General features: G+C 42.3%; 1 protein-coding gene across 1 annotated transcript in view; it reads left to right on the forward strand.

The window, feature by feature from the left end:
• USH2A (Usher syndrome 2A (autosomal recessive, mild)) overlaps positions 1–14,959 on the forward strand; it is a 408,238-nt gene that overhangs the window by 313,279 nt on the left and 80,000 nt on the right. Inside the window, 3 exon segments of the mRNA XM_005879907.2 lie at positions 445–599; positions 3,267–3,465; positions 9,629–9,736. Coding sequence (XP_005879969.1) covers positions 445–599; positions 3,267–3,465; positions 9,629–9,736 — 462 coding nt within the window.

The raw sequence follows: 14,959 nt of genomic DNA on the forward strand, positions 1-14,959 counted from the left end.
GGCATGCATCTAACCCCTAAAAAGTATTTCCTGATCAAGTGGTCTTGAGGTTTGTGCCAACTGGTCATTCTTTTTGTGAAATAGCCCGCACCCATTGTGAGCCCCCAATTTTTTTTTCTTGAGTTCCAGCCTTTACCTGGGTTGCTCTGACAAATAAAGCAGGTTACGGGAAGGCAAAATAGTTTTAATATTGAAAGTAAATTTGTTTGCTAGTGAGGGGAAATAAGCATAAATGACTCTGATTAGCTATGTCAAGAATCCATCTCCTCCCTAAGAGTGTGTATAATTAAGAGCGCTTTGCACATAGCAATGTGATAGCAAATGGAAATTAAATACATAATGCCACAGCATCCCATTTGTTCCAAACTCTAAGACATGTACATTGTTTGCAAATGGTTACAAGGTTATGATGCTCAAATGCAAGCATTTCTCTGTCTCCTTTAGGTCATATCATTCACTACATTCTTCTCCGAAATGGAGTGGAATATTTTCGGGGAAGGTCATTGACCTTCTCTGATACAACGGGAATTGAGCCTTTTCAGGAATATTCATACCAGCTGAAAGCTTGCACAGTTGCGGGCTGTGCCCCCAGCGGCGAGGTAAGGGGAGTTTTCTCACCTCTGGGCGAAGTTATCCCCTGGGAAGACTATCTAATGTCTAGGTCAAGAGTGATTTGCCCAGTGATAGAATACAGTGTTTCTCTCAGTGTCGTGTTGAGGGTGTCCAGGTGGCATTTCAATTGAGTACTAATACTTATGCCTCTCAAATTAGAGATCACTGGAAAAAAGATTTATTCAAATATCAGTGTTTCATAAATAAATAAGAATACTTGAATCCATATAGCCTTTTTATCACACTTTTCTTCCACCAACTCTTTTTATTTATTTTTAATATATTTTTATTGATTTCAGAGAGGAAGGGAGAGAGGGAGTGAGAGATAGAAACATCAATGATGAGAGAGAATCATCGATAGGTTGCCTCCTGTACACCCCACCCTGGGGACCGAACACACAACCCGGGCATGTTCCCCAACTGGGAATCGAACCATGACCTCCTGGTTCATAGGTTAACACTCAACCACTGAGCCACGCCGGCCAGGCCCACTAACTATTTTTAGATGTTCTTCTGTAAATCTATGATAATTCCCAAACCAATATTCAGTTTAAAGGGGTTTCTATTTAAATAGAATTTTTAAAAGCTCTTGGAAAATAAAAAATAAAGAAAAAAGAGCAAAAGAAGCCTAGCATAGAAAATAAAATGTTTGTAAGGTTTCTGCAACAACCTTGCCAAGAAATAATGAAGCCCTGAACTCAGGCAGCAGGGGTCAGAATGGCGACTATCAGAAAGATCCAGCAGGTACCAGAGGATAAGACAGACAGAACTTAGTGGCCAACTGTATGCAGAGGAATAAAAGCAGTGAGTCCTGGGTACTTTCAAGGTATCTGGCTGGAGTAGTGTGTGGGTCACAGTGCCATCGTGCAAGCAAAGAAAAAATCAAAAGAGGGAGAAGTTAAACATTAAGATTAAAATTTGGCTAGTTTTTAAATATGTATTTAAGAGAAGGAGCCAACAGCAGAGTGGTGGGAGAAAATATTATTTGGTACTTCATTCGAAAATAACCATTAAGAAGGGAGTGGGATGGCTCAATGGTTGAGCATCGACTAATGAACCAGGAGGTCAGGGTTGCGAAAATAACGAGTAAGAAGCAGGATTAAGAAGGGAGTGGTATGGCTCAATGGTTGAGCATCCACTAATGAACCAGGAGGTCACGGCACATTCCCTGATTGCAGGCTTGATCTCCAGCAGGGGGCATGCAGGAGGCAGCCAATCAATGATACTCTCTCATCATTGATGTTCCTCTCTCCTCTCTCTCCCTCTCCTTCCTCTCTGAAATAAATATATATATATGACTGGAGTTTACTAGAAAGATGTATGAGGGAGATTGAAGCAAGGAGTGTTTGGCTGTGGTCCAAGCAGAAGACCACAGGTGATGAGCACTGGGGAATGCTGTGAAATGAAAGCAGAAAACCCCACCCAGGGACTGGGAGAGAGAAACCCTCCAGGGGACAATAAAGAGCCATAATCACAGAGGACGCTCAGGAGAAAACAGACTCACACCCGGCAGCTCTGCTCCTTACATGTCGTTCAACCTTTAGAGGAACAGCCTCCTCAGACCCTGCACGAGAACTGTCCAAGTCAAACATTCAGCCAGACTGGCTTCAGCTTTACAATCCACAGACCCTCCCCGAAACCTGTCACCCCTGGGGCAGATGGCAGCTGATCGTCCCAATCAAAAACTAGGGCCTGAGCATTCCAAGCAAAATCCGTGCCGTCTGCACAGGCACAGCTCATGTTTACCACTGCCCCACCCCCTCCCCCCAAAAATGGTTAAAAGGTAAAACAGTGAATTCTGTGAAAAACAAAACACAAATGCAGCCCCTTTTCTCCCCAAGTCATATTTCGACAACGTTGCACCAACAACGGGCTGATTTGTTCTTTTTCTTCTCACTTGGTCCCTTCCTAGAACATTGGGGCAGACACTGTGGTGTCATCCCGGGATCACAGGAAGCGCGGAAGACAAAGGTCTGCCCATGTGTACTGTTCAAAGCATGCCATGTGCAAGCGCGTTCAGATGTGGCTTTTGGCTCCATGTTTACCGGTGCTTAACATGTACAAAATCAGGCTGTTAAAATGCAGAGACACTCCTGGGCCATATGGGAGAGAGTTATCAAGAGTTCTCCAGGCTGACAGTCTGCCAGCCAGGTCTCACTTGTTTAAACGGAGGGCTGCTCTCTGCCGTCAGAATGGCTGTTGAGCCTGGTTGTGATAAATGGTAGCCTGAGACTTATGGAATGTGTTCAAGGTCGGATTTTATTGTTTCGATGGAATAGAAAGGAAGGAATCAAAGAAAGAGGGTGCCCTTCTCCAAGCCCCTACTCATGATGTGCCAGGCCAGGTGACAACATTTTAAAACAGCCCAGCCAGTGTGGCTCAGTGGTTGAGTGTTGACCTATGAACCAGGAGGTCACGGTTCAATTCCCGGTCAGGGCACATGCCCGGGTTGTGGGCTCCATCCCCGGTGTGGGGTGTGCAGGAGGCAGCCGATCAATGATTCTCTCTCATCATTGCTCTTTCATCTCTCTCTCCTCCCTTTCTCTCTGAAATCAATAAAAAAATATGTATATTTAAAATAAAAGGGACACTCTCATGGGTGGGAATACCTAGTGGACACCTGTGATAAATGGCTGTTTGACTCCGTGTTCCAGGTGGTTGTCACTACTACCCAAGGAGTCCCGCAGAGCGTCCTGCCACCGAGGATCACAGCCCCCAGGGCCGACGCCCTGCGCTTGAGCTGGGATGCCCCCGAGAAACCAAATGGCGTCATTACGGAGTACCAGCTCCGGCAGGTTGGGAAGGGGCTCATCCACACGGAGACCACCGACAGGAGGGAACATACGGTCACAGGTAAAACCTACCGGAAGCGTCTGTCCTTGTGGTCGGGGGGGCCGAGCATCCCAGGGGTGTGTGTGTGTGATAGATGAGGTCACTCCAAAAGGACGTGTTCTCTTGACATATGGTCAGACCCCGCTTACCCACACTAATAGAAGGAGCCACACTGGCAGCAATAAGCCACAACAGCAGATCACTTCAGAAATGATTTCTGTTTGGCTTTGATGTGCATTATGTGTAGAGGTTTTGCATCAGAATTCACTTTTTATTCCCCCCAGACAAACAGAAAGATGCATTTTCATTCCCCAAGGATACACTCACAGGTAATGGGACGAAGGTAGCCAAGAAAGTCTTGAAAGCGCAAGGGAGGAGGGGAAATCAGCAAGAGGCCAACATTTATCTACCGAGTCGGTAATTAATACACAGAAGAGTTGACAGTTGTCTGGTTGTGACAACTTGTTATTATTAACTTCAATTAATAAGTGCATTATTTTTATTGTTTATTGTAACAGTTTATAATTAGCTTTGATAGTATAATAACAGCACAGTATAACAGTATCATGTTAGATAATTACTGGTAGTGATTATAATAATAATGAACATGTTGGAGCTTGAATGTCACTTCTGTAGGAGAGAAGGCTTTTCTGAGGTCCCCAGTCTAGCTGTGGCTTCCCTAACACACCACCACATCACCTGCGTTTCATTTTTGTCATCGACTTATCCCTGCCTGATATTTTCGTTGGTTTTGTCTTTTTATGTCTCTTCCTGCTGGAACATAAGCTTTAGGAGAGCTTCATCCACCAGGTCTTCCGTTTGGTCCATTTGTGCTGTTTTAGATCGAATCAAAGAACACGTCACTTGGGGGACACAGCCCTAAAGAGAGAGTTCTCTGTTGAAAGAGCAAGTAAACCTCATTCAGCAAAACCTGACCAAGTTCACAGCCACCCGGGGGTAGCCTTGGGGGACAGGAATGGTGCTAGGTAGGCATTAAATGACCTAAACCCCGAGATCTATGGAGTGCGAATGCATTTGATCTGCCAGGCAAAATTCAGCACCAGGGACAGCGGACCAACCACTTTGAACACAGACGTGTTTTATATGAGTGACTGTTTTATTGAGGTCACGAATGAACTCAAATAAGCAAGCGTATTTCACAGTTCATCTCAAAGGTTTGACGAAGAGCTGCCCGGACCCCCTGGGATGAATGCTTTCATTTTCTCATCATTTCCCAAGCCTCAGCATTCCCCGGGTAGCAGTGCAACACTAATGAAGTTGTACCTGTAGTCATCCCGGAGCCTGAAATCTAGGTCCTGCGAAGCAACAGCAGGGGAGCGAGCGCCATGCCCCAGCCCCATGGTCTCCGTGCTTATTTTTAATTACCACCAAGCTTTGGAAACATGATCCCTTAAATGCTTTGTGGGAATAGCGGCGAATGCACTCCTCACGTGCGATCCATAAATTGCTTATAATCCTCTCAAGATGTTAAAAAAAGCATTAAGTAATTGAAGACAGGAAGTCCTCAGTTAATTATTTAGAGGTGTTATCAATGCTCTAAGTAAACGGGCGCGTTTTCTGCTATCTCACTGAGCTGGATTCCGTGGGGACGAGGGAGCAGCGCCATCATCTTCTCATATTCGCTAATGCAAACAGCACATGGCAGCTTGTCAATAACCGGCCTCTTCATATCCCCGGTTACCAAACGCGGCCGCCGGCCCGGCCCGCACCGAGCGATCGGGATGTCGGCATCGGCATTGTTCTATTCTGGGTTACCTACACTTTAGACGGGGCCCTCACGTCAGCATGGGGTGGATGCAGGGGAAGGGGATTAACGAAATAATTAGGGCCACGGAGGACAAAATGAATTAATCATGTCCTCTTTAGCGACAGACAGGATAAGGGCTTATGTGTCTCTTAACTCCAGGGGAAATGTTTTCTTTAAAAAGTTCATTAAAAGTTGCTCCGTGTTGCATTTCACTTAAAGGGGAAGACACGCCAGCACTAAATTAGCAAGGAGAGGCCTTCCGCCCGCATCCTCTGGGAAGTTCGTGAGAGCTCCCTGTGCTGAAAGAGCATGTGCAGTGCTACTTAGAGCAGGGGAGGACCTCTGCCCGGACAGACAGATTTCCTGCACATCGCTTTGGGGGGAAAGAGAACATAGTTTGACCATCCGTATCACAAAATGGGGACAGTCTGTACAGTGGGATTTTACATGTGGATAAGTCTGTATGCTTCCATAGTATCGACATTCTGCTGCCATCGCGTTTGTTGGACTTCATTGCCATATCCTTTTCTCTGGTTTCTGCTCCTCAGCGAGTAGGTAAAGCTGCTGAAGGAGAGAGACGATAGCTTCCCGTCTGCCCTTGTCTCACCTGGCCAGGATGGGTACCTGTCACACCACTTAACACACAGGAAGTGTTCAAAATCTTTGTTGAGGGAATACATGTTGAGTAGCCAACTGGTATCTGAATGCTTGTGTTTCATCTTTATTATATATAAAAGTGAGACCATCAAACACATCTAAATCTCAGGCAGCTTGGGCCTCATAATATGCAAGGCCCAGGGCATCACGAAATGAGGGGTCCCTTGTTTAAAAATTATTAAGCATTTCAAGCCCAGCTGGCGTGGCTCAGTGGTTGAGCATCGATCTATGAACTAGGAGGTAACGTTTCCAGTTCTTTCTCATCATTGATGTTTCTTTCTCTCTCTCTCTCTCTCTCTCTCTCTCTCTCTCTCTCTCTCTCTCTCTCTCTCTCCTTCTTCCTTCCTCTCAGAAATTAATAAAAATGTAAAGATAGGCATGGCTGGTGTGGCTCAGTGGTTGAGTGTTGACCCATAAACCAGGAGGTGGGAAGGCAGGTCATTTATCCACAAGGTGTACAACACTGATGACCACCCAACAAAAACTTTTTGGAGCCACCCAGGCCTCTCAGCACGTGAATTAATCAGTAACCAAGTTGATAGAGGCACTTGTGACATTTCATAGTCTTTGGGGCTATTTGGTCATTCTTTAGAATGTGACAGCTGTCACCGCAGCATACCTGGATGCGTGCTTTGAAGTAGCGCTGGCTATCCAAAATTATAACAGACAAAATGCCTTTTCCTGACAGTTTATCTGGAGATTAAACATTAGAAACAAGCTGTTCCTTATGGAGTATGTCAAACGTAACTTCCACAGGCCTGGGTTTTGTTTCCCAAATCATATCTTTATGATCCACAGGCAGACTTTTTTGTGATATTTGAGAGATACTACCTTCTCTCAAATTGGTCTGTATCCCATTTTTAACACACATTTACTCTTAAAGGTAACATTACTTGGAAGTGTACTTGTAATGAGCTTGGCTATTTTATGCCTCTTTCCTTTAAAAATAAAGCACATAGTTCCCTGTGGGGAAATTCGTGTAATTTGCAGACACAGTAATCCTCACTGTGCTGAAATGTTAAATGCCTGGCTCTTCTCCATGCATTTGCCTTTCTCTTCAACAGCCGTTTCCTACTCTCTGGATTCAGTGCTGAGCGCTTGAGTGATGTTTTCTTTTCTCCTTCTCTTCGACTTCAGGATTAAGTTACAGTCCGAGGGGTTCCTTGGAGATCTCTCTTTATTTCCGTCTTCCCATCCCGATCAATTCATGAGTACCTCTCAGTCGGTGTGCCCTTTTCATTGCCTGTTGCTGATACTTCATACATATCTCATTTTAAGGGATACCAATAGAGACTTACTAAAAATGACAGCAAATTCCCGTTGAAATGTGTTGATTTTATTGAGTTGTACAGAGGCACCCATATAAAAGACCGTCTAATTCGTGGAAATCATCTCTGTCTGATGGCAGCGGATACTTTCCTTACGGAGTATCTGAACCCAGCCCGTTAGTCATCCGGTCCTCTAGCAATATGAAAAATGCAGGGCCTAAGAATGGAATGTGGGGAGTTACATATTCAGATATCCCCTTCTCTCCCATTGGCCTGTAGCCCCTATAAGCAAGTCTACACTCTCATGCCCTCACAGCCCAAACGTCGTTGTGGAGCACTTTTGTATGCTTGTCTTCTTTAAACAATATTTCACAAACAATGAACATTTACAATAGGCACAGTTAGGAAAAAATTATTTTTAAAAACCTCAACATACCATCCCTACTCTCAAACTGCTTCCGTTCTAAGTGAGGAGTGAGCTATTCAGATGAAATGGTGTTACAAGGGTCAAAACCCCCCTTTTTCAGTGAAGGCAGTACCTGGGGGACAGCATCAGGCAAACTCAGCTTTTGCCCCTGCAGTCTCTGACCTTCCTTCTTGGATGTTTCCTTCCGTTTCTTTCTTGAGCTCTGTGTTTTATCATCGTTCGCATTTTCCCATCAGCTTTTATCAAACATCATGGCTTGGGTGCGACTTGGATCTTTCATCACATTCCTCGTCTGCAAATCAGCTAAATATCAAAATTGTCCAAATCCTCCATCACAACCAGATGGAAGATTGCAGTCAAACAAGTATCTGCATCTTTTCATTAAACTGATAAGGAAACGCGAAGGGCGCTGATGCTGATTCCTGGAGCAGCTCCAGCTACGGCACGTCCTTGCTTTAGCAGAGAACCCAGACCACTGCTCTGATCCTCGGCGAACCAGTTACTCAGTGGTTTCTTTCATGTAGCGAGTGCCTGCATTGTGCTGGTCACTCTTCGGAGGGTGCAGTGCTGGGTAAACCAGTGTCCTTGTTCTTTCAGAGCTTATGGAGGGGTTGAAGAGCACCAAATAAACAGACATATAACAAAATAACAGTTAATGTTGAAGGCTAGAAAGGAAGATAGTAATTTGATAAAAAGTGTTGGGTGTAGAGGGTCAAAATCGTTAAAGATGTAGCATTTTTGAACAAATTTGTGTGAAGTTAGAGTGACACATAGATGTCTCTGGAGGAAGTCACCCCATGCAAAGGACACATATGTGAAAATGTAGTTCAAAGTTCATGTGAAAGTAGTGATCATCTGATGCCTGTTATAACTAAGCCCAATTATTTGATGTGCAAACTAAGTCTATTTAAAAAAATTAAGTTTTGACAACATTTGAATTTTTCCAAGAATCAAAACAGGAAAGATTAGCCTAACTATACTTCTTGTTGAATGCTCCTGCATCTTAAGGCTGCTTCTGCCAAAATAAAGTGTTGTTGAAGTAACCCATTTCACCTTCTCAACAGTCTTAGGAGCTACATGCTACGAGGTAGATTTCCCATTTTACAGGTCAGTAGATCAAATTAAAGAAAAGCCAAATGACTTTCCAAGGTCACCAGCCAGGAAGTGGTAAAGTCTAACAACATGGAACTTGTGTTGCAAATGGATTCTCATTTTTTTCCTCCCTGGGATCTTCTTATTGAGCTGCTACTGCGCTGTATTGGTCTAAATACCAAAAAAAAGTAATAAGCACTGTCCCCTCATCAAATTGTGTTTATGTGTAAAGACAAAATGAACATTCCCCCCAAAAAAACTACAGCAGTAGGTGAGATGGTCAACTATCTCATGGTGAAGAAGTACAAAGCTTAAAAAAGGAGAGTTGGTTGGTGTCAATATTTGCTGAATATGGCTTGGGGCTAAAAAGAACATTGAATCTACTATTCTTTTTTTTTTAATTTTTTCCGCCCCTATTCATGTAAGAAGCAATTGCAGAAGCTGGGATGGTTAGCCCAGAGAAGAGGCGACTCGGGGCATTTGAGAACTCTCCACAAATATTTGAAGAACTGTCATTTTGAAAAGAAATTAGATTTGTTCTGTATGTCCCTAGGGCTGGAAGTGATCGAAAGAGTTTGCCACAATGCAAGAAAGGACTTTTAAGCAAAACAAGAACTCGGGAGCTCTCTCAGTGTGGGATGGGCTCCTTGAGAGAAAGAGGGCCCCTGCCACCTGGGCAGCACAGCCTCGCCAATGGCCTGTGGTCCAGGGGAATCAAGAGAAAGGCGGATGGCTGGATTCCATGAATAAATCCCTTCGAAGGCTGAGGATTTCTTATTTCATCAGTGATTAATGAAGTTTCTATTAATACTGAACTGCTTATGAAGCTCCCATCTTCCTTAAAGGGTGTTTTCTGCTCTTAAAAAAAAAAATTGGAAACAGTATCGGCAACTCTGCATGTCACTTCTGGTGCTTCGTTGATAATAAATAATCCTCTCCAGATGAACTTGATTGCTTGTTTGCTCTTTCTAGGTCTCCAGCCGTATACCAGCTACAGCTTCACTCTTACAGCTTGTACATCTGCCGGGTGCACTTCAAGTGAGCCTTTTCTAGGTCAGACTCTGCAGGCAGCGCCTCAAGGTAATTAAAAATACCCACGATTTGGTAGAAGACCTTTTCCTGTGACAGTTTTAAGTAAACTCTCTGAACTCTTTTATAACAAACAAGGAAGACGGCGTAAAGCCAGTAGGTAAGAAAGAAAATAAAATTCTGGGTTTCCATTCTTCGAGATTGGGTCAACTATAAGCCTTCCAAGTTAATGCTCACTTTGCATTCTTTAAACCTTTTCAATTTAGTGTTATGTAGAAGTTATTATTATTCTAGATTTGGGTATGAAATTCCTCCAAAAATCAAAAGTTAGGTATTTCTGGAGTTCCTAGTATAATAAGCACCATGCTCCCAGCTGGCATTGACTAAAATACCCACTGCCCTCTAAACCTTGCAATCAGGTAGAAGTGTATAGGACAGGTACCCAGACCTATAGGAAGAGGGAGAATCCAAAAGGTGATGTTCCGAAAGAACAGGTGACAGAATGCTCAGGTGAAGCTGAGGAGGGAGTGATGACAACCCATCCGGACATCCAGTGACATTTCAGGGAGCAGTTGATGTCTGAGAGGGACCACAAGGAATAAGGATGTTGACAAGTGAACAGTGGAAGAACTGTACAAACATGGCTTGAGGGAATGTAAAGTGGGGCTGTCACTGTCGAAGGCAAATTAACAAAATCTGTTCATTTTGAAATGTTAATTCCCTGTGACATAGCAGTTTTCTTTTAATGATCTATGCCAGAAAATGACTTTTCCACAACTGCACAAGGAGGCCTGTACCAGGGTGTGTATTGAACCGTAATTTGTTTGTCTAATGCAAAATATTAGAAGCAACTTAAATGTGAGTACAGGAGTTGCTAAATAATTTCGGGTATTTCGGATATATTTACATTGTGGAATTGTATGCATCAGTTTAAAAGAATGAGATGAGTCTGGCCAGTGTAGCTTCATCAGCCCACGAACTGGTTTGATTCCTGGTCAGGGCACATGCCAGGGTTGTGGGCTTGATCCCCAGTAGGGGGTGTGAGGAGGCAGCCAATTGATGTTCCTATCTCATCAATATTTCTATCTCTCCCCCTCTTTCTTTCTCTCTCTCAAATAATCAGTGAAAACATTTAAAATTTTTTTGAACAAATGAAAAGATCTGCACATATAAAGAAATTATAGAACTACATTAATATATTGTATTTTATGTACAAGAAGCACACATATAAAATAATATTTATTTCTATAGATGAATGCATAGACAAATTCTGGGAACGTACACACCCATCTGATAACAGTGGTTACCTGTGGATTGAGGACTGGGGTGGGTGTTATCATTTACTTTTAAGAGAAAAACATGCTCAGAAGCTTGGGCTAGTGATTAACTAATTATTTTTTAAACTTTATTATCTGCCTGTTCTGCATGTGGGGAAATAGAGGCATAAATAAATTTCTGAACAGAAGTATGATGTTAACTACCGTCATAGAGTCCTGAACCGCCTGTCCATTACTCTGCTAATGAAAGGGATTGTTGTACCTCAGAATATTAGACCTGAACTTCCTACCAGTAAATGGGGAATAAAATGGAAAATTCCACGTAGGGACATATGGCTCCTCACCAGGAATTCACTAATGATGTTTTCTATATAAAGAATGCTTCATGTCAAAAAGCTTAGTGTTCCTTTGAAAGGAAGAAACCAGCAGTGGATTTTTTGGAAAGGTAAACTATCAAATGGATACTTTGATGATAATGGATAATTTCTGAAGGATCTACCAGCCACTTTTGGCTGAAACTCAAGCCTGATAAAATAACAGGGTCTCTTCCTCCAGTTTACTCATGAAATCCATACATTTAAATTCTTAGAAGATAAGTGTCTATTTTCCCACAAACCCAACAGCATTTCTTTTGAAAGGACTCAGATTTCATGACTTAAAAATTATAGCTTTCAACAGCACAGGGGAGTGTGAGCTGAGAAATGCTATCCTTGACTTCCTTTTTCTTTAACTTTATGCACCTTTCCTTGAACACAAATAGCTGTGCAAAGGAGTAATAAACGAAATGGGCTTTCCCGCACAGGAGAAACAATGGATTTAGAATCCATTTTCTGGCTGCATAAGTGCCATTTGTGAATAACTTGTATGTGAAATAAATGTAGTCGGCGTGTTTAACTGGGGAGTTGTAGGGAAACCAATCACCAGCAGCATTAAGTTCTGTTGTTGTACTATAAAGTGGAAACAAACACATCATCTTAAATTAATAACCCAAACACCATTATAAAATGCCTATTGGCGCGAATTAGACGTAGATTGAAGGTCTAACGTTTGAGTGTCCTAAGTGGATATGGAGAGAAATAAAAGAAGCATTTGTTCAGAGCCACCCTCAGCTCCTCTCACTTCTCTCTCATTTTCAATCTAAAAAAAAGAAGAAAAGTGAATGTATATCATGACCTCATTGATCAGTTGGACATAATTCTCTACAATTCTGCCCTCATAGAAAATTCCTTTAGTCAAATAGTGGGGTGAATTTGAATTGCTGCTTTCTTTTTAGAATGGCCCAACACTGAAAATGACACAACATTGGGTAGAATGCCAAATGAATAAATTAACAAATAGTACATAGTCCGGATGTCACTGCCTCCCTGGCATCATCTAATAGGAAACTGGTTCCCTTCACCTTCTTCCAGAAAAAAAAAAAGCCAATCCACAACAAATATTGGGATTTTTTTTATTGGAATGAAAATGTTTAGAGACATGAGAGTGGGTAACATTACATGGCACTCAAGATGAATTTCAAAGGAATCCAGTAGACATCTTCCTTTTTTGGTGGTTAGGATGTCAAGAGACCCACCAAGGCTTCCTTCTGGAATTTCGCTCTTGCCCTCTTAGCTAGCTTACCCACTCAAGGCAGTTTCCCTCGTGCCCATGCATTTTCTTCTCTTGAGCTGCCTTATCTCAGCCCTTGTATTATGTGGAATAGGTTTTCTGCTGCCACCTGAGACTCAGGCTCAGAGAGGGACAGATTCTCCATCTGGGACTCATTAAGACTTCTCACCAAAGGTGGTCTCACTCTCTCAACGATTCCTTGCAGCTGCCAAGATAACACTGTCTCCATATCATTATAGAAATAAAAACATAGCCCTTGGTCTGTCATATTTCAGGTTCCTCTTATAAACCAAACCAGTGGACACAGGGTTGTTGCCAACATGAGCAGAGCTTGTACAAATATGAAACTCAGCTTTTACCTAGAACATGACACAAACCCAAAATGTTGCTTCATTTTATTTCATTAACTACTCCATATCCACAGGCTGTATTGACTGGGTTAAACTGGAAGCTAAGAAATATTATTGTTTATATCTTGCTGATTTTTAGTACATCCCTTCAAGGTGACTAAGAGTTGACTGTGGGAAGAAGATTATGAATGAATTTTTGTACTTTCTTTTAAATTAATATCATGTTAAAGTCAGAACTCGAATTAGTTGGTTGCTGTTGGCAGAGAAACTCAGAAAAAAGAACATACACTATGATTTGTGGATGTGTCCAAGTATCTAACGTAGAGCAAGCTTTCAGAACAAAATGAACTACTTTCTTCTCAGGAACAAGTTGTTCCTTAGACAATCAGTAAGTCTGAGCCATTTTGAAATCACTCTAAATAAATTGCATTTGAATTTCCTGAAAATTTTTCTTTAAAGTTTCACCATCTTACCTGTAACTGAGTAACTTACACAGTAGATACAATCAAGCAAAAACTACTCATTAAAGGAACCTAATATTGAACTGGGTTTTTAAAAGCTGAAGAGATGACAGTGTCCCTTTAGAACATACGTAGGTGACAACATGAAGTGGTGGCATTGAACTTTCTCGTCGTTGGGTTCTCCACCAGTATGTTTGTACGTCTATAAGAGTACTTGGATGTTCGACCTGGAATGACAGTTATTTGTGCACATATTTTACCCTTTAAACAGAATGGTAGACCCCTTAAAGGAATGAGCCACGTCTTAGTCGTCCCTATAATTGTTGGAACTGCCTGGAATGCTTAGCATAGTAATTTACAGGAGAGCTATTTCCAACAAATGTATTCATTCAGCATTCATTAGGCATTGTGCTATCTACAAAGACTGACATATAACACAGGGAAGACCCATAGAGCAAACTGTACTGACACAGTAGAAAGAAGTAAACTGTATAATTATAACAACATGAAGATAATGATAACATCAAAGAAAGAAGAGGAATATGATGCTAGGGGTGTCCAGAGGGAAATAGAAATGGGCATGTGATAGAGAGGAACTAGGTTGGGATCATTTTATAGGATTAAAGTTGGAGTTAGGGCAGGGGGGTTAATCAAGACCTCCCTGACAAGGGAATATTTACACACATTGTTGAACTGTGAAGTTCAAATGCAAAAATATCACGCTGTCATGAGCAGAGTGTTCCAGGCAGAGGGAATGGAAGTGCAGAAGCCCAGAGGTGGGAAAGAACTGGAAACGTCTGGGGATAAAGGAGTCTTGTGGATGGAGAGAAGAGTGCCTGGTAGGCCAGAGCCAGAAAAATGTAGGGCCACCCAGGCTAGCATAAGGAGTTGAAATTATGTGAATCATTTTAAAAGGGTTATATATTTTATAAAGATTGCATTGGCCTGACTGGCATGGCTCAGTGGTTGAGTGTTGACCTATGAACCAGGAAGTCACGGTTCGACTCCCAGTCAGGCCACATGCCCGGGTTGTGGACTCGATCCCCAGTGGGGGTTGTGCAGGAGGCAGCTGATCAATGGTTCTCTCTCATCATTGATGTTTTTATCTATCTCCTTCCTTTACTCTTGAAATCAATAAAAATCTATTTTTTAAAATGATTGCATTGGCATGTATATATATGCCTAGAGAGAGAGAGAGAGAGAGAGAGAATGCACTTTTATAAATATTAAAATGAAATATGGCAGTAAAAATATAGAGAATGATATGCATTCAGGGTAGATAACCTGCAAGACTTGATGATAGATTGCATCTGAGGGTGGGAAAAGTGAAAGCCTCTAGAATAAATTTTTTGGCCCAATAGACGGACAACATCGGGAAATGAGCAGATTGTAGACAGGAAACCCAGAGTTCCGTTTTGGATGTTTGAAGTTTTCTATGTGTAATTAGTCATCCAAATGGAGGTGTCAAGTAGACAGTTAGATTCATGAGACTGAAGCTGGGGAGAGAGTTTCAGTCTCATGATTGGCACTTGGGCGTGTTCAGCATGCAGATGATCCAGAAAACGGAGACTGCGTGGC

This window comes from Myotis brandtii, unplaced genomic scaffold, assembly GCF_000412655.1.
Source record: "Myotis brandtii unplaced genomic scaffold, ASM41265v1 scaffold612, whole genome shotgun sequence".
Taxonomy (NCBI): Eukaryota; Metazoa; Chordata; class Mammalia; order Chiroptera; family Vespertilionidae; genus Myotis; species Myotis brandtii.